General features: G+C 33.5%; 2 protein-coding genes across 13 annotated transcripts in view; both read left to right on the plus strand.

Moving 5' to 3' along the window:
- The window catches only part of LOC105342685 (myotubularin-related protein 13), a 41947-nt gene extending 35523 nt beyond the window's left edge, over window positions 1-6424 (plus strand). For all 6 annotated transcript variants that reach the window (XM_020073089.3, XM_020073090.3, XM_020073091.3 and 3 more), the window contains 6 exons: window positions 188-540; window positions 690-999; window positions 1307-1453; window positions 2774-2937; window positions 3141-3272; window positions 3408-6424. In XM_020073089.3, the coding sequence (XP_019928648.3) occupies window positions 188-540; window positions 690-999; window positions 1307-1453; window positions 2774-2937; window positions 3141-3272; window positions 3408-3497 (1196 nt within the window). In that variant the 3' untranslated portion in view covers window positions 3498-6424. The remainder of the gene's footprint in view (window positions 1-187; window positions 541-689; window positions 1000-1306; window positions 1454-2773; window positions 2938-3140; window positions 3273-3407) is intronic.
- Window positions 6425-9939: 3515 nt separating this feature from the next.
- LOC105342681 (1-phosphatidylinositol 4,5-bisphosphate phosphodiesterase delta-1) overlaps window positions 9940-20541 on the plus strand; it is a 31244-nt gene continuing 20642 nt past the window's right edge. For 3 of the 7 annotated variants that reach the window (XM_034469876.2, XM_066084605.1, XM_034469882.2), the window contains exon 1: window positions 16758-16978. In XM_034469876.2, coding sequence (XP_034325767.2) covers window positions 16879-16978 — 100 coding nt within the window. In that variant the 5' untranslated portion in view covers window positions 16758-16878. Of the gene's footprint in view, window positions 10121-13384; window positions 13473-16757; window positions 16979-20541 lie in introns of those variants that run through there. The other 4 variants (XM_034469885.2, XM_011449694.4, XM_034469893.2 and 1 more) reach the window with 3 other exon arrangements.

Here is a 20541-nt window from a genome sequence, read left to right on the forward strand (position 1 = left end):
TGACTACGTCATTTTATTTATTTTTCATTTTTTTATAGCATGTATTCAGTACATCAAATTACCTATTAATGTGAAAATTTTGCAAAATATCAAAAATGACATTTTGCCATTAGAAATCTTGATCACAAGAATGAATCTTGCAATGGAAATTTTTTTGTTTGTATGATAATGAACATCATTATTTTAGGCGGATTTGTCCCGCGGTACCAGTCCAATCAGGGCTTGTCCATCTGGGACTACATTGAGAAGCACCACCGTAAATCCACGGTCTTCATGAACTTCCTGTACAGCCCAACGGATCAGGATTCTGTCCTGCGTCCGTACTCCAATCTGTCCAATCTCAGGATCTGGGATTTCTACCTGACGGAGGATCTGGCTCATGGCCCCGCCTATGAAATCGAGACGACCAACAAGGAGATCCAGATCAGCGAGGAGGAAAAAACGGACAGTTCCGGGCAGCCGCTCCTGAGGAAAATGGTCAATGGGTGTTATGACAATGTGTCGATTCAGCTACCCAATGTGTTTCGACAAATGTTATTGGTAAGCCTTTGTTGATTGACATTTTGATTTAACAATATTCTAAGATCACAACTAGTTGAATGATATGAAATTTCCTTCATTATCATTTTAAAAACCCAGATATAAAGATATTTTAATGATTGTGTAACTTTTATGTTTTTTTTACACAGGAGTTACACAAACTAGAGACTGACCTTGGACATTTTCAACAGAAATGGAAAACTGTGTGGGACAGGCTCGAGTTGCCAACTGGCCAACGAGAGACTATTCATAGGAATTTCTCATTTAATACTCAGATAGTGAAATCTCATGGACGCTCAATACACAAGCGATCAACCCTGGAAATTCTAGTGAAAGGGAAAATGTTAGGAGAGGCTGCTAAAATGTTTAGTCAGCCCCATCGCTTTGAGAAATATACCTACACCACGCCGGCGTACTGTGATTATTGTGGTCAGGTGTTGTGGGGCCTTCTTAAAACAGGTAAAATAAAATTTGTATTCTAGAACCCAGGAGCCAGGGGGCCTGGCAAAACTTTGAAATTATCTCAATTTATGCATGGGTCTTGCTACAGTTTGAAATTTTATTTTATTTCATGTATTTGTCTTCATTATTTTTTAAAAGTATTGATTTTTTATTGAATTCCTAATTCATTCTGTATTCAATTCAGGTATTCGATCTTATAAGAAGACATTGTCAGTTCAGTTTAAGTGGACAGTTTGTTAGAGTTCCAAAAATACCAAAGTAATAAAGTACATGATGTAATTTTTCATCTCCATCTTTGTTACAGGGATGCATTGTACAGATTGTGGTTATAACTGTCATGAAAAATGTTTATCTCATGTACCCAAAAACTGTACCAAGTTAAAGCTAGTCCCAGACTCCTCCAACAGTAGTGCCAATGTATCCAGGTCATCAGACACATCCACCCTTAAAAGTAAGTTATAAACCCAATATATCCCTTCAAAAATAAGTTACAGCCATATTCATCTTCTCGCTTAAGGTAGTCCTATACTCGGCACTAAATGGGCTCAATCATTAAAAGCTAAGCTTTAAATGATAAATATACATTCTAGCAATACATATACAAAAGAAAATATGTATCTTTACATGCTAGTTTGTTTGTTATCACCTCTCAGAAGGGTGTACCCCCTTGCGAAAATTATTGACAATTATGAAATTTGCCAGACGTCCGTTTTTCCTAAAAATAATTACCAATTTTGGGAAAATTAGAACTGAACATACAAAATAGAGTATAAATATTTATTTAAGCCATATCTCATCAATAATTTTGCGCAAATTTTTGTAAGTGAGTACGCTTTATGGATCTGATGTATCAAAATGGAATACAAAAAATGCAATGCTAGTATCGCGTTTTGTAATTTTTTAACTATTTTATGGACTCAAACTTAAATTCATGGTGTTTATTCTATAGATTGATATCTTAGAAAAAAGATTTGGTAAAATAAATTATATGTTGACGGATTACTTTTCCCGCTATAAGCTTTAAACCAAGTAGACCCTGACGAAAAAATCCGTAAAAATCGCATTTTGCTACAGTTTTCTGCCTAGATCTGTCAACAATGTTAGATATCATTTAAACATCAATTAATTGACGATTGATTAAACTCGAAATAGCTTCTGTCTCTAAATTTAAACCGGTTTTAGTAAAAGAAAAAGAAAAATTCGGGGGGGGGGGGGGGGGGGGGGGTAAAAACAAAGAAGATATAAGCATACCTGAGATCCTGGTTAATCAGAAACTTCGTTTTTCATTTTACATTAACAGAATCGAGTTTCTCAACATTAATCATTTCTATCTCTCATAGAATACATATATTACCGTTCTAATTGCTTATTATTGCCATTGTTTACAACAGCGATGTAGAGCAAAATCAATACCGGGTATCAAAAACGCTTTGTTAAAGTCGAACCAATATTGTAAAATCCGTATTATGACGTAGTGCGATACTCGGACTACTTTAATAAAGTAATAATGTAATGCATTTCTTCTCCACCCAAAAATAGAATTTTAGTATGGTTTCTCAAAAGAAGAAAATTCATTTATATGTAAGATAAAAACTTCTACCCTTAAAAAATTGTTATGAAACAAAAACACTCAAAGAAGTTTGACCCTTAATAATAAGTTGTGTGGAGAAATAGTATCAAATACTTTTAATTTTATTGTGACTCATGTACATGCTTGTAAAATCGCATTAAGAACTGCTTGAATTATATTGGATGTATTTGACTCCTTTAGGTGAAGAGCTCCCAGTGGATACCGGGCCTACATACGCAACCTACACTCCAACCACAACCAACACTGAACAAAGCTGTCTGCACAAAGGCTACCTCTTCAAGCGTGGGGCCCTGCTGAAGGGATGGAAACAGCGCTGGTTCGTCCTGGACGCCACAAAACACCAGGTATAAGCTGATCAGGGGACCACTCATATAGTTTACTGCCAGATCTGACAGGAATACTCGTATTGTTTTAGATTAGATAAACACTCCTGAAAGTAAATAATTGTAGCAAGTTTCCTAACTGCTCTTTGATGTACTAAGTAATTTTCCAGTTTAGTTTTCTGTTGAAGATTGCTATGAAAAATTTTGAATTTCTTTGTGGACAGCTTCGGTACTATGACTCAGAAGAGGACACAAATTGTAAGGGCTTCATAGAATTGTTTGACGTCCAGTCGGTACAGCCAATCCGGAATGTACAGGGTGCCCCCAAAAAGTCGGATGAAAATGCTTTTTTTGAGGTAATCATGAAATGTACATACATTCATTTGATAGAGATATGAATGTTGGGCTTCAAAAAACTCCACTGTATATTTTATGATACATTGTTATCATTTTTATTTTCCTACTAAATAGGAGTTTTGTTTTTTTATTAGCTGAAGACAAACAGAAGAATCTACAACTTCCTGGCAGCAGACTCCAAAACCGCCCAGACCTGGATTGACCGAATCCACAGCTTTATCTGAGAACACATGGATTAACCAGGTCTATTTCTGCTGACAGATGTGTTGGATGAACATGGATCAACTATCACACAAGTGCCCCTCTCACCTCTCTCTTTCTCTCTGTCTGCTCCTGCTGTTGGGAATCCTCAGGTGCTGTTGTAATACATGTACATCCTCATGACACCTCTCTGTCTGTTGATAGGGATTTTTGTTTGTTGGTGGAGAAATAGATGATCCTTGTTAAAAAAAATATAACCAAAGCTGAAATGAAGATAAACTCAATAACAAATTTCAGTCAAATTCTACAACAGGTTCCACACACAGGAACCTCAGAATTTGAAACGCAGCTTGTCACACATGAGAAAATATGGACGTCTATAGAAAATGATCAATGCAGCAACACTGAACATCAAAACCAAACCATTCATGCATACTTCATGAAATCAAGCAATATCAGCTGCTCCACTGTGTAAAAACCGTGCTTCTGTCTGTCTCTCTGTTAGTGTTTCACACAGAACCCAAGACTGTTACTGCTGATAGGTGCTTTATCTGTTCGATTTCTGTGGATTTCATGTGGTTTTAATGTGGCATGCAGGAGATATGAAGATATTGTAAAGGACACACTAGAAAATGTGCTGGATGCATAATAAGAATTAAACTCTTTGAGGGAAAGTTATTCAGACATATGGACACAGAAGTGGTTGTGATTGGTCTGATTTGTGTATGAAATGGATGTCTGGATTTCACTGCCATTGAATTGGATTAATGTTAAAAGAAAAAAAAAACTACTAGAAATAGCATTACATTCATAAGGTGACACAAATCTGAACAAAGTATGGAAGCAGAGTGGTGGTTTTTTTTTATATGATCAGTCTGACATTAATTTTGTAAAAGGAAATGATATTTTTGTTTGTTCTCAATTTGTTAGGAGCCATTGATATCATGCTGTACAAATCATTCATAATATTTATTTATTTTTTGGTGGTCGCTAGATTAGAGTGAATGCATGTCACATTGTGTTTTAGTGTCATAAAAACTTTTTCACAGGTTCTGTACAATATGGGGAGGGAATAAAAGAACAGAAACTGTGCAGGATTATTACACAGTCTCCCTTTGTATCCATACCTATTATACACATATATGATTATCACAGTTTGTGATCATCACCAAAATGGTGACCTTTGCAGGCTTTTGATGTTGTTTTTTTAAAAGGACATTTTTTTATGAACTAGCTAGTCATGACTGCACTGATAAAAGAATTATATGATTCTAGGAATAATTAACATATGGTCACTTCATTGATTCAGTTTTATGATCAATACAGATATTTACATTTTGAGGATGTGTGAATTGCTTTATAATGCCATTTTTCTCCTGAAACTCTAATCTGCATAGAATATGAAAACAGATTTTTTTTTTATCTTAATATTTTGATTTTGAAAGTCTTGTTTTATTTTCTAAACATCAGTTGTTATCAGATGAATTCTGTTAGTGTTAACTAGTTTTAGATCCCATGACATTGAACTTTTTTTTTTCTTTTTTTTTTAACTTCTATAGTAGGTTGGTTTTGTTATGAAAATGTAAAACTGTTCAAAAACAGTATTTTTACCCTTTTTTGGTGCATTCAATTTTGATCAAGTGTTCCTCTTCCTTTCTTTTTCTCTGGTGTGAAACAAGTGTGCAATCAATTGATTTTGAAGTTAATCTACTTCATAATATCATGAAATTAGAATTCATCTTTACTTTTATCTGCTCAGCATCAATGAAAGCTACTACAGTATTGGTGAATGAAAAAATCCAAATATTTTCTGTCTCTCATGAAATAAAAGTAATAATCTAGATTCTATAGGAAAAATTGTGCAATAAGATGTTGTGTGTTTGTAGAAATAGAATTGTCAAATTCATGTTCTGTTCATTGAGTCTCTTATCCTTTTTGTCAGTATTGTAGAACTTTTTAAAATGCCATCGCATTCTTTTAAAAAAAATGAAACAGTGAATCATGTGAGCAATGGAGTTATGGCGAAGATAATGATTAAACCATAATATTGCCCTAAAACTCTCTTTGCAACAAGAAACTGTATCTGGTTTTCTAAGTGACAAGTGGTGTTCTTTTAGTCTGGGCATAATGTAGATTACTAGGTAGAATTACAAATACATCTAATACATGTATACACTAAACTTTCCTTGAAAATAAAATTTTACCAACCAATAAGACTGATAAAAATTTTAACCTACATTTATACAACAATAATGTCTTCCTTGAAGTGGGGGGGGGGGGGGGGTATAGGACACAATGGGTGTTTAATGGGGTTAATATGGTATTTCATTTTATGTATAGCATAATTAATGTGTAGTTTCTTTGAAAACTTACATCTTTTATTTTCAATTTTTTAATAAACATCAATAACATGAGAGAAGCTTTATTTTCAAAGCCATAGTCAATTTATATACATATTTTGTTGCTATATACTGTGACTATATAGTATATATATTTATGATATGTATATCTAATGTTTACCAGGTTTCAAAGATGTAAATTCATTTTTTTTTTACTTAAGAATTATTCAAATTCATCCACTTTAAGAGATTTCATTTAAAAATAAGAGTTTTAACATGGATGCATAAACGCAATTTCAACAATTTATAAATTCATAAAAAAAACGAAGTTTATTTATGAATTTATACATTCATAAAAAAGCGAAGTTTATTTATGAAAGTTTTTATAATAGATAATTTTTGTTAATTCAGTATCACTATTATCTAGTGTTACAAGTAAGAAAAGATAAAGAAGCAGTAATTAGATGAATTAAGCTAGGTAGAGATTGGACTTTAGATAAGTGTTTGTGTTTTAGACTTACTGTCCAGCAGTGGATAAGTATACCATGTGTTTTATGTGTGTATGTTACATACTGACTTAAAGTACTGAAATAAACATCATCAAACCTGTACTCTTTTAGTGTTCACATTTATTTCAAAGTTTCAATCAGAGTTGAAGTGTCCTTTCTGATATAATTTTTTTGAACAAATTAAAAAAATAGTTGTCTTGTATATTTTATTTGTTTAAAAAATAATAAATTATATCAGAAAGGACAACAGTATACATGTACCTATTAAGCAAGCCTTTAATTATTGGCATACAAAACACACACTTTGTTGAACTGCTGTTGCAGAAAATTGGAAATTCTATTTTATAAATTGTTTCCTCAAGTTCTTCACATTGTTTTATGTAGTGTATGAATACACAATATCTCATAGAATTATTCCTGTTATAAATACTCCATACATGTGTCCATGAAACTTAATAGTATTTATTTTCTTTACTTGACTACTACATGTAGTTTTACCCATTCATGTAATGTAATATTTCTGTCTAAACCGGTTTAATAATATCAACGACCTTTGCATATGGAACTGAATGTGCAGGTAATTCCTTGTTGTATTTCAATCATTTGATTCTACAGTAAATGTATATGACCCATTACAATTAATATTCAAATCATTTTTATCTTGGTTTGCAATTTTGAAGATCACCGACTTTGGTTTTTTTTGTGGGGTTTAAATCCCAATGGAACCAGTTGTAATACAATATGCTAGTATTGAATATTTCATGTGTCTGCGTCCGTAAACACCTTCCTCGTTCAATCGCACAGCACTTGCGAGTTTTGTTATATATACCAGACAAAAAGATGTGCAGTATTTTAACGTTTTGATAGCTTCCATGTCTCTTTGAAAGTACTCTGCTTCCTTGGTCTTAATATTGCTTTGGACAGAAAAAAAGCTTTTCTTTGTACATTTTTTTTTTCAGAAAAAAAAAAGAAAATAGAAGTACATTTAAAATTCCCACTCGTTCCTGTTTTTTAAACATATTCAAAATGACACGTTGTGTTCTTTTAACATTTTAATTTGCCTTATACCAAAACGATATGACGCGAAATTTACCCAGATGTATCGCTTGCGAAATACGCGTGATTATCGTGTTATAGCGCAAAAAAACCGCACAAAAAACGTTATTTACTAAACCGCGTAAGTATTGCGTTACAGCGCGTGCCCTTTGGTTAAGAGTTCGAATTATCTGGAAATAATTGAAAATAAAGCGATCTTTTTTTTTTGGCGTGTTGGGCTGCCGTGCACGATTTCGCGTTGACTTCTTGTTTATATTTACATTCTACTGTGTTTTCCCATTAAATTCCGTGATGTTTAAATGCCTCTAAATGCAACACCTATTCACTGCGTATGAATTTACAAGTAATTTACATAAGTAGTTCTCAAACAGTGATTTCTATGTTATCGGTTAAAAAATGTATTTCATAAATGTTGTCAAAACACCATGTTTTATAATTATTCAACAAAACAGTTGACTTTATTGTTAAAACCAAAATTTCAATAGTTACTTTTCATGGATTATATTTTCAGGCTCGTCGATCTCATCTCAAATGTCTCTGTTATAACCAGTTTAAACCGGTTCTACAAATCAGCTGTTCTTGCTGTTACTAATTTACTCCTTCCGTGATCTGCACTTTATATCGATTTATTTAAGTAAACAATTGGTTTCTTCAGTAGGGGAATGTAAATATAAGCATTAAATGATTTATTTTTGACGTCGTCGTGTCAATAACTGCCGTCAGATGAGCAGACAAATTATCATAACGCGCTAACGCGCGTTATTCAATTTGTCTGCTCACCTGACGGCAGTTATTGACACGACGACGTCAAAAATAAATCATTCAATGCTATAATAAATACACCGAAAAGCGTGCGACATCACGTGATAATGAGTGTTTCAATCTGGAGCGTTTACTGTCAATACCGAAATGTACATTAATAAAATTGAATCTATATTAAATACTTTTAAATTAAATTGTATTACTTGCAAAAAGTGTATTGTATAACTTAAATAGATTAAGCATGGGAAAAATACAAACTTGAAAATAAAATACGACATATATATTTTTACTTTTAATTTGGTTCGGTTGTAAAAATTAAATTCATTTTAAAAAGGAAAATGGATGTTTAAGTCGATCGGTCGTCTGATGAGAACAACTTAAATAATAAGCTGCATTCTTGACTAAAATTGCTCATTCTATGAGTACAATACTTATTATCAATATTCGTTTTAATGAAAAAGTATATTTACAAGCAGGGACGTACATGTATATATATACACCCCTGTTCCTTATCTCAGCGAGATTCGTCCAGACTGAAAATTTTTGACGGACGTGTGTTCAGTCCCCACGAATCTCGCTGAGATTACCCTGTTCCAAGTTACAGTGCGACAATTTTGAGAATCTAGCGCACATCTTATTTTGGGCTTCCAATATTTAAGTTCAAATAATTATTAGTGTCAGTTTTTTTCAGCTCGCCGTAACCTCAGTGAAACTAATCAGGGTTTCCGTGCATTTTGCAAAGCCGACATACATGTGGTTGCCAGTCATTGTTTACCATTTGCCTGTAAATGCGCATATATATACACAGAGAGAGAGAGAGAGAGAGAGAGAGAGAGAGAGAGAGAGAGAGAGAGAGAGAGAGAGAGAGAGCACTTTTATCATCACTCTACAATTTCAATTAATTACTACAAATACTTAATTCCGGAATTGTTCTATTAAGAAATGATAATGCACTTGTCACGGTGTGAAATTCAATCTCTCGGAGTATTTTTAATTATTGTGTAAATTAACTTTTTCGGACTTTGTGTTAATTGTTACAAAAACTTTTCATCTATTTCGACTCTGTTTATGTTTATTGACACTTGATCTTTCATCTTATTAATCCTTTTATGTAAAATGTCATGATTTACTCGATCAATAGCTGTTTGATAATTGATTTACTTACATCTTTATTATGCTAATCCTTTATTGTGTTATTCCATTGTTCATTATATATTATTCTGAATTGTAAATTATAGGAGTTGGAATCGGACCTTCGGTGCCGATGCATACCAAACTCACGTAAAAGTATATTTCATGTAAAGTCTATATTAAAGTCTGAAAACTAAAACGCGTGTTGGCTTGTTGGAGGTTTCATGAGGCTGGGTCCAACAACAAGAGAATAAGCTCACGGTTGGCCCAGTATTAGCCAGTACGGGAGATAGCCCCCCGTAATACACTCATAAACCATAAACATGCCTGCGCCATAGAATGAGGAAGTTAAAGTTTCATCTAAAATAATTTTTAAAGGATTCTTAAAGGTACAATTAAAAATACTGATGTAATATCACCTCTTTTAAGAGGAATGTGTTGAACTATCCTTTATGCAAGCTGACTGTATATCGTGTGATCGCGCATCCATGTCGCAGAAAAAAAGACGAATTTGAGGTACGTACATTATACTCATCCTTAATTACAACCAAAATAAAATTAAGTTAGGATGTTCAATTTTGAAGTGCACTTCAAATTTACTTCGTCTTTGCGTTTATTACTATCCTATATTTTTCCCATTAAAAAGTTTGTTTTCTTTTTCGGGTCAGTTGCTGTCAGGCCGTGGGCTGGAGGGCGTCACGCTTGACTGAGTTGGGAACCTTCTGATATTTTTATCGCGGAGCGTATGGTGCAAACAAGGTGGCATAGAAGATTTCGAGGTCTATTTACACCAGGATCTGTTTGCTATGGAGGCGCGCAGAGCGAACGGAAACGCAGGAAAAGTTAGCAGTAAGTTCAGAATTTATTTATGTGTATCACCGTGCAAGATGAAAGACAAGATGATGATTTTAATCTTTAGATATTGGAACTTTTGCTTTGGCCGTTATAAACTCTTATGTCAATGACCATAACAGAATTAGGGCCAAACATTTTAAAGACCCCAAGTTAAATGTCAGAAAGGGGATTTTATTTATTCCGTAAATCACGGCACAGAGAGAGAGAGAGAGAGAGAGAGAGAGAGAGAGAGAGAGAGAGAGAGACTATCAACTTTTTTGGAAAGGTTGTTATTCTGTTGCCTGGGGCTTAGAACTGTAAATTCCTGAACACCTTTTGTAAGTTTACCTCATTTGACGTAATGATAGATAAGATTTAAGAGTGTTGCTGTTTTGATTGGGGAACAAACCATGCAAAAGAATTGTGTTGCATGTGTTAAAACCAAACCCCAATATCATATGTGTAAATACTAAGTAATGAAGAAACAATTAATAATTATGTTAAATGCCAAGGGAAATCAGGGGTAGTATGCTCAACAAGTGTATTTACAGAGTTCTCAGCAATTAATTCACATAAAAATTACACTCTGCAAGTGTGTGGGGGGGGGGGGGGTGTCTATACTGATATTTTAACTGTTTAATGCAGAGGTTATTGTAAATAGGAGTAGTGGCAAGGTTTTAAAAAGTAATGTTTTTATTTCTATCAAACAGTTGAATCCAGGGCATTTGTTTATTGTACAGATGGGCAATGTATTATTGCAAAGGGGAATACTTAGCTGTATTGATTGCAGAGTATTTTATCTATGACAGCCTGTCAGAATAATCTTTAGGAACAGAAAAACTATTTTACAAATTAATATTGTTAACCTAACCTGACACTTCATTTGAGTCGAGATTAAAAGTTGGTTAGGGAGGGTAAGAGGGTGCTTTTGATAGATCGAGAGTTAATACGTTGAGATAGATGAATTATCTTTGTGATATTTAATATTCAATTATCAGCATATTTCACAAATAATCAATATGTAATTGAATAACTTAATTAGTTACCCGTAATTGATTTTAATACCCAGTGGCTGCAGCTTTAATTTTTTTTACTAGATCTACATTGTAGTGTCAAAATGTAATATACAGACTTAAATTTTTAAAAAATTATATACATTTTTTTCATTCCATTCATAATATACATCTTATGCATATAAAATTTCAAATGTGCAGCAAAAAATACAACGTATAGGTACATCTATGTATAGGTACATCTATGTAACTGGTAATTAACACCACATTGTGTCAAATTACAATTTACTTGTTAAATTAAAGCCTCTACAAAAGTCAAGGATCTATAATAGATGTGTTTAAAAAAAAAATAAAAACAAATGTTTGGCTCTCCCATTACCATACATGTGTGGTCATTTGAAGCTTCAATAAAAAGTATCGGTACTTTGTGTAGTGCTTTGGCATATAACCTTCTGGGCATGGATGAAGGCTTCAATTCACTTCTGTAAAGTAACCTTTCTCCACCAGGTTTATTTTTGCCCATTTCGCTTACAATAACCCCACCTTCAATCAGCAATTTAAAAACAGGGCCAATTCAATTCAATATACTTAAATACACTCTTCTGTTGAATTTGTAGAGTTGTACGGTGAATGTACATATTGATAATATAACAATACTATTTCTTTTGACCTATATTAAATATTTCGGTTAGGAACAAGGGTTTAAAAGGTTATATTTTCATGTTAAACATGCATGTAGTTAATGGTAGAAAAATTAGTTAAAATCATAAATATTTAAACATCAATTATTAGATGTGTATGGGTTGAGATTATTCTCCATATTATATATACTAAGTGTGCCATTTATATAAGTGAACTTTTTAATATTTTTTATTTTTTATTATATTAAAAATATTTTTTATTTATCTTTGCTGATATTTTCTATAAACTCTCAATTAATTGCCAAGTCTATCAACACTGGCTGATAATCATATCTCTGATGCTATTGCATTAAACTGCATGTAAGTGTATCCAACTCCCAGCTGTCATAATCATGATAGCACTATATACATTACTACATGAGCCGGCTGTCTTACTTACTTAGTATAACTCAGGCCTTATGTTTTACAGTTCTTCCCAAATATCAATAGCTGATGTCCTAATATCAATATTTACATGGGTATTAATTGACATATCATAATATTGGCTATACTTTGTATGTATCAGCTGTGAAGAGGGGGAGCAGGTGTGTCATAATGATGTTCAAGGAGTGTATCAACTGAAATACTAGTTGTATATAGTCAATACAGTACTGCAACAAAGTGCATGCAAATTATGCATATACATGTAACTGCATAGTCAAGGACAGGTTGTTCATATAGTTTAATTATTTAAGCTTCATGCAGGCTTTATTAAGTACCTGCAGAACTGCAATTAAGTGACACTACTAAAAATCAAAAAAGGATGGAAATTTAAACTTTAGTAAAATCAAAAATATATAAAAAACTTCAGCTTATGTTACTCAGGCAAGTCCACCAGACTTAAACTTTTAAGTAGATATAAAGTGAAATTAATTTTTGTTAAAAAGTTGCTGGAAATCTAGATAGAGTACAGTTATTTTTTTGTCAATAGTTTTTCAGGAGGACCATCCTTATATATATGTATTTGTATTGAGCTTTATAGCTATAGTTCAAATGGTCAGGATTAAGGCAGAAAATATGCAAATTTCAACTTTAAAATCCTTTTGTGATTGTTTTTTTAATGCTTTCAACTAATGTTTCACTGTACATTGTCGAGTACTTTACAAGCAAACTGCTAGCTTACTGGGTATGCTATGCTGCATATAAGGAAGACTAAATGGCATACTTTTTTTTAAACGATCTCAGATTTTCAATTCATTTGGTGAAAAAATTATGTACCAGGTAAATCCCATTTTTTTTTCAGTTTGAAAGTTACATGTAATTATGAACATAATAAAATTGTCCCACTTTATTGGTCCTAACTCTTTGCAATTTTGGTTATTATGTAATATGCTTGCTGTCATTTCAATTACATTTATATCTTTTAAAATACTTCTTAATAATATATTGTGAAATATTTAAAAAAAAAATGCTTTTGTGTATAATCTTCTGGTAAATGAATTGTATACATGCATGCAATGTAGTATAGATAATGACTTATCAGCTTCATGCTGAGCTGTATGTATATGGTCAAATTCAATCAGATTCATGGAAGTAACTTGTACTGATAAAGTATGTACGATAAGGGAAATCTCTGATCTTTATATATAAATTGTATAGTCAGCTCTGACAGGTCAGTGTAAAATAAACATAACAGATTCAGCATAATGAATAGCCATGGAGCGGGTCCAGAAAGTAAGTCCTTAACTATATATACTTGTCTGCTTGTATGGAATAATATATACAATACTTCATATATTTCTTAACTAATGGAGCAAAATATGCATTCAAACAGTGTTGAATCAGAATAATTCACAATTATAGCTGATTAATCTTAATACCGGGTATGTATACCTGGTAGGTATATTTGATTTAAGTTTAAATGTGTGTCTAATTACAATTATGAAAAAAACCATACAGGTTTGCAAAAATATTCAATGTTCTTGAAAAATTTGTCCATTTTATACACCTGTCAGAATTAAAAGAGATACACTAGGTGTGTGAAGTAAGGACATGCAATGTATGTACCTTGGATATGTGTGTCTATGAAGAGGGTTAAATAAACCATTGCAACCATCTACAGCAGTTTGAGTTTTTGACATTGAATTTGTAGAAAGTGCAGTAAGGCAAAAGTACATGTATGTCCTTCTATATTGGGATGGTTTAAAAAGATAATAGTAGTATACAAGGAGGCCTTATAACAGAGAGGTCCTGTGACAATGCTAAAATTGGAGGTCCTGTGAAGACCTATAAAATGGAGGTCCTGTGAAGACCTATTAAGCGGAGGTCTGTGAAGACTTTTAAATAAATCAGCTAATTCAAAAGCCTGTGGAATGTGAGACCCTTGACCCAGGCATCTTTGCTAGCCAAGGATGTACAATCTGCTTTTCTCCTCTACTAGGAGACCTGTGATAATTTTCAAAACCAAGGTCCAGTGATATCTCTGGGAGAAAAACGAGGATGTAAAATATGTTATTTGACTTCCAGAGATTCTGTAATCATTTAAGATAGCAAAATCTAGTGTAGACCCTCTTTATAACTATTAGGTCTTGTGACAACTTTAAATATGAAACTTTCACTGACATTTTTGATCAAACCTGATAAAGGTGCTGTAAATTAGGACTTAGGACTATACCAATACACAAAGGTCCTCTGTAGACAATATACTACTTTAAAAACACTAAGGTACTGTGTCAGAGGATCTAAAATATTGCGTACAGACCTATAAACTAAAACTGTATGTATTACTTGGTCAAGGCTCACAGCATGGAGGTCAAAACTATAGGCCTTTGAGTTTCACTGATTGACACTCAGGCTCGAATTGGGTCTAGCTTTCTCAATTTTAGGGAAGTATTTTTGAGAGGATGTTAAAGAGCAACCAGTACACAATTTTACATGTAATATAACCCCCCCCCCCCCCCCCCCACCCCTACAAACAAACGGTCCATATCTTTCTTATGGAGGAACTTAAGAAGTTCATACTTCACACCATGATTGCTTATGACCTGAGGGTTTGTCATGATTTGGACCCAAGGTCATTCGTGCAAGTTCAAGGTCATGAAAAGAGGAGATTCATAATTTGTGTCAGCTTTATACCTTTCTTATGAAGAAAAATTAAAATTAGTTCCTACTTCACATGAAGATTGCTTATGACCTGAGGATGTTTCATGAACTTAACCGAAGATCAGTTGTGGGAAGTTCAAGGTCATCGTTTATAAAATTGCATAATTCCTGTCTAGGTGGTATCTTGTAATGGAAAATGATTAGAAGCTAAAATTTTATACAAAGATTGCTTGTAACCTATAATTATGTCCTGACGTTGAGCTTTGTTCATTTGTGCAAGTTCAAAGTTTAAATAAAAAAAAGGCATTCATTACTTCCTAATAGAGAAATACTTGAGTAATTGTATTTCCGGGGGTGGGGGGGTGGGGGGGGGGGGGGGGGGCGGTATTGTTAGCTAGCTCTTAGTACCTCTAGTTTGATGTACTAGCTTAATGGTTACTGACACTATTGATAATAGTTCATGTTTACTCAGTATCTTTACATGTTTGTAGTATGCAAAAACAACGGAATGGTAGTTCTCAAATAGAGCTGATCTGACATGACTTAGATCTACCACATAGAATTAAAGAGTTTATACATTTCTAGCTGTCATGCACTAAAAAAGGTTAAAATACCTCAAATGATTCATCAATGTACCTTACAGATTGTCATATTTGTGTGAAAATGAGAAAACGTTTGATTTACCATATTCTTTTTTTTCTATCCATCATATGTGAACCATAAAAAAATGGTTGATTGAAATTGTTAAAATATATTGACACATCTTGTGTATCAGAGATTTGAATAATTCATGATGCTGTATTCAAACAAAGAAAATTCTTTGAACAGCGTTAATTCAGCTTTATGCTTTTAAAAACGATAGTTGATAAAAACTCTAAAAAAAAAAACTGCATTATTTGATCTAAACTGAAACTCAATAAGACCATGCTAAAGGTAATTTTTTTTTTACAGTTACAGATTCATTTTATTTGTAGAAATTTATTGAAAGTATGGCATTTTGGTGGCAATTAATATAAAGTTGTAGTCAGAATGCAGTCATGTAAGGTTATTTTTAAGGGGGGTCGGAACATTGTGGGAAACATGTCTTTCCTCTCCCCATCATTGGAAACCCATGTTGATTACGCATCGTATCTCTCTACATTATGCCTCTCTCCATCGTCAGAAACCCACAGTTAATTATGGGAAGAGGAACGACGCGTAATCAACTGTTAGTTTCTGATGATGAAGAGAGGAGCGATGTGTAATCAACGATGGGTTACCATGATGACAGAGAGAGGAACAACACATAATCAACGGTCGGTTTCTGACAATGGATTTGAAATGCTTTGTTGATCACATTTTGTGCCCCCCCTTTTTTTCCAATGCATGGGCACATGTTAGTGTCCATTACCTGAAGGCATGTCACTGCAATCATCTTGCAGCAGTTGGCATAAGACGTAGAGGAGCATGCATTCTTTGCACACACACACATAATGAGCTTGACAGTAATACAGCTAGAGGTTATAAGTAAGGTAGGTATGATCATAAACATTTATGATGCTGATAAATCTTTGTGTTTCTGCTTGCAGTATGTAGGTAATTGGGAAAGGTCAAAACGGGGTAAAACTTGCTAAAATAGTTTTGACCTGCAAGGCAAAACATACTGTGCCAACAACACAGGGAGTTAAAGTCTAGCTAGGAACATAATTGTTGATTGTCGGACAGGGGTAAATATTATTCTTGTAAAACTTCCGTATATGAAACTTTATAAGCTTGTGCAGTTGTGACCTTCAATTTTGGTGTCCTTGAATGACCACAAAATCGGGTGTGAATGTTGTTCCAAGTTCTAGATGTGCATGTTATTACCAGGAGTTTGGATCCCTCACTAATTGCGCAATAAACCGTATCATTTGCCCTGGGTACAAACCATTTGGAGACATTTAAACTTGTGTATGTGAGGGGATAATGTACATCAACAAGTATTACCGCTTTATCAGTGAAACTTGTGACTTCAATTGTTGTTGAAATTGATAAATGTGGTGACCTAATATTATTTGACATGGGGAATGTAAACCGACACTCGGGACAGTCATCTCACCCTACCCCAGAGTCCCAATCCTCAGGGAAAAGACACAAGAAAACACATCTTACTAAATCAGGTAACTAACGAACACCCCCAAACATTGACCTTTAGCTCAATTCTTTTATTTGATAATTGGATTAGTATGTGGTTAAAATCCCCCCCTCTCTCTCTCTCTCTCTCTCTCTCTCTCTCTCTCTCTCTCTCAGTAATAACATTAATATATTGAATTTACTACATCTTAATGTGGGTATTTTGACTCCTTGAATTCTTTTGGTCTGCCTATTATAAATATCTCAAATAATTTCACAGTATTATTTAATGAGCCACGTTAGGATGTGTAAATATTTATTTCATTCAATTCATAACTATGTACACTGCAAGAAGTTGTAATTAAAAAAATGGCTTGATGCCATTTTAGAGATAAAAATTACATGCTGTAGTAAGTTGGATAGAATAAATTGATATATTTATACACATCTCAAACACAATGGATTAAGATTACACCAGAAATTATAAGTCAGCCAATCTGTGGAGATATTTGTCAGCCAATCTGTGGAGATATTTAAAGTTAATTGGGTTCTTTTATTGTGTTGATAACCTATTTAGAACAGAACATATATGCATGTGTAAACAAAGATTCAGTTTAAAAGTCAAGGTCAATATTCTGACATTTAAATTTGTGCCACATTCATTTAGGTATGGACAGCTATGGATTTTGGAAATGGGATTAACAAATTTTATCCTGACCATTTTCCTGTACCTTATATAAGATTAAGTCAATTGAGGTTTAAAATCAAAATGATGTTCCCCCAATTTTCATTTGATTGCTGAATGAAATACTAGTACGATAACCCGCACAAAAATATGCATTTGGTACGTACTTACATTCAACATGTACGAATGTTTGCATTATTATGACAATAACCAGTGTTTATTTGATAAATATTGTAACCTGACATGACTGTTATGTGATATGGGTAATAGTGTTTATCATGTTTCTCTCATGACAGTCTCACTGCTCTAAGCTCCCTCTCCTGTTTTCAGGAGGGAAAACAGCCAGGAGGAACTAATAAATATACCCCATGCAATGAAGTTGCAAGGAGTACTGTAAACCAACTTTTATTCCTGTGCGATAAATTTTCGCAAGGTTAATGAGAGCCTTGTCGTCGCGAATATTTATCGCCGCAAACCGATCCTTTGTCTATAGTTTTTATAACAATATAGATCTGGATAAGGCTTGGTTGCAAACATTAGTCGTTGCGAACCAGTTTATCGGCAGTTAATCTCGAAATAAAGTCGCTGCAAATAAAAATTGGTTTACAGCATGTAAGGTTTATGACCTGTCCGTCTTTCAGTTCATCAGTCAGTACGCGAAACTCCTCTTAAACCACTGCATGTAGTTTCGTTATACTTTGCAGGTATTTAGGACACAACATGAAGATATGCATATTACCAGGAAATTCCAATTCCAATAATTTTCTGGGGACTTTGGCCCTTTGCAATTTAAAATTTTGTTGTTATTGAAGACAAAGGAATAGATGAGCATATTTGCAGGAAGGTCTGATCTGATGATTTTTAGGTTGTTAACAATTTCATATTTTTAACTTCTTCTTAAAAACTACAAGACCAGTTATGCTAAGCATTTCTATGGTAAGAGAATATAAAATAGTGAGTAAAATTCATGGTTTTACCACCCCTGGGGCCTCAAAGCCAGCTGTGCCAAATATGCAAAAAAGGCTAAATTTTCAAAAATCCTCTTCTATTCACACACATATGGGAAAAAACTAAATGCATGGTTATGATGTCCATGAAGTCCCCTACCAAAATTGTGAAATTCATGGCCCCTGGGTCAGGGTTTCAGAGTTTAGGGTGGGCCACTATTGCCATATAGTAAAAATGTATTAAATCTTAGAGAAAATTTTCTTCCCTACTCCCACATATATATATATATATATATATATATATATATATATATATATATATATATATATATATATATATATATATATATATATATATATATATTTGAAAAACTAAATGCATGGTAAAGATATCCATGCATGAAGCCCTCTACCTAAATTATGAAATTCATGACCCCTGGAACAGGGGCTCAGGCCCTAGCTAGGGTGGGGCCAATATAGATGTAAAGTGAAAATGTTATTAAATGTAGAAAATCATCTTTACTCCCAATCTCCCATACATCTTTGCAAGGAACTAAATACATGATTCTGATGTCCACAAAGTTCTTAACCTTAATTGTGAAATTCATGGTCCCTGGGTCAGGATTCAGGTCCTAGGAGGAGGCCATTATGGCCATATAGTAAAAATGTATTAAACCTTAAAAGATTTTCTTCACAACTCCCATATATATTTGAGAAAAACTAAATGCATGATTCTGATGTCCACGAAGTCCTCTACCAAAATTGAGAAATCCATGGTCCCTGGCACAGGGGTTAGGCCATAGGGGAGGGGGATATGGCCATATACATGTATTAAACATCTATTTTTAGTTAGGGTAATAGCTGTATGTCATCCATTAGCAAATTTTTTAACTACATTTTAAAAACTACATGGTAAATTGTCAGTTGGCAATATTGAGTTAAATATGTGTTCTATTTTAGGATATTTTACATATATACATTGTAAACTTGTAGAAATAAGCTGTATGCATTTCGTGCGCATTATACCGTAAATGAAACTGTGAATATTATAAAAGATTGACTATTAAAGGCTTGCAGGTCTCTTAAAAGTTTTCAATTTTTGGCCACTGAAGCTAAGATATAGATAATCTGAGATTCCTCCAACTCATGAAACACCCACCCCCTTCATTTTCAGGAATAAATGTTTTTCAAAAAACAAATATTAAAAGTGGGGGTAACAGTCAGAGGTCAGTCTCAGATTTGGCTATAGACTTCAGATGCAAACATGTGACTCTTTAACATGCCAATCTAAAGGCTATGGAACTCAGGTGAGCGTCAAGGCCTGTGGGCCTCTTGTTTGTGAGTGGGTATGCTCTTTATCAAATTATTTTTGTATTTAATGCATATATAGTGTCCTGCCATTCATATGTGTACAACATTGTCAAATAAACTGTAATGGGGGAGAGCTTGCTAACTTTTTCTTTCATTCTTACTGAAAATGCAGTATTTCTTGGCCCACACATGTAATAATGTGTAATGTGATAAGTTTTATATAGGAACAAATGTTCCCATTTCGCTGTGCCTTAAGTGTATTTTTCAATAAAGAAACAGAGTTAATTTAATAATTGCAAATTGCCGTTCTCTTCTTATGAGTATGAAGTAATGACAAATCATGTCATGTTATAAAAATCCCATGATACTTGAAGTAAAGTTGGTACATCAAATTTACAGATCTCTTCCGTTTAACAGCTGTATTTGTAATGTCCACAATAAATAAAGCCATTCAAGATTTTGACTTTATATGTATATCCCCAATTTGCTCCCTACAGTGATTCTCCGATACTATCAAGATTTGGTAAGGACTCCCCCTTCATTTAAATTTAACAAGGAGACTCTTGAGCATGCAAATGGGATATATCAATATTATAACATATAGGAAGCAGAAATTTTGTAACTGAAAATTTATTATCAACACAGGTAATTGCCTCAAATATTATTT

The sequence above is a fragment of the Magallana gigas genome, chromosome 5 (assembly GCF_963853765.1).
Source record: "Magallana gigas chromosome 5, xbMagGiga1.1, whole genome shotgun sequence".
NCBI classification, from domain to species: Eukaryota; Metazoa; Mollusca; class Bivalvia; order Ostreida; family Ostreidae; genus Magallana; species Magallana gigas.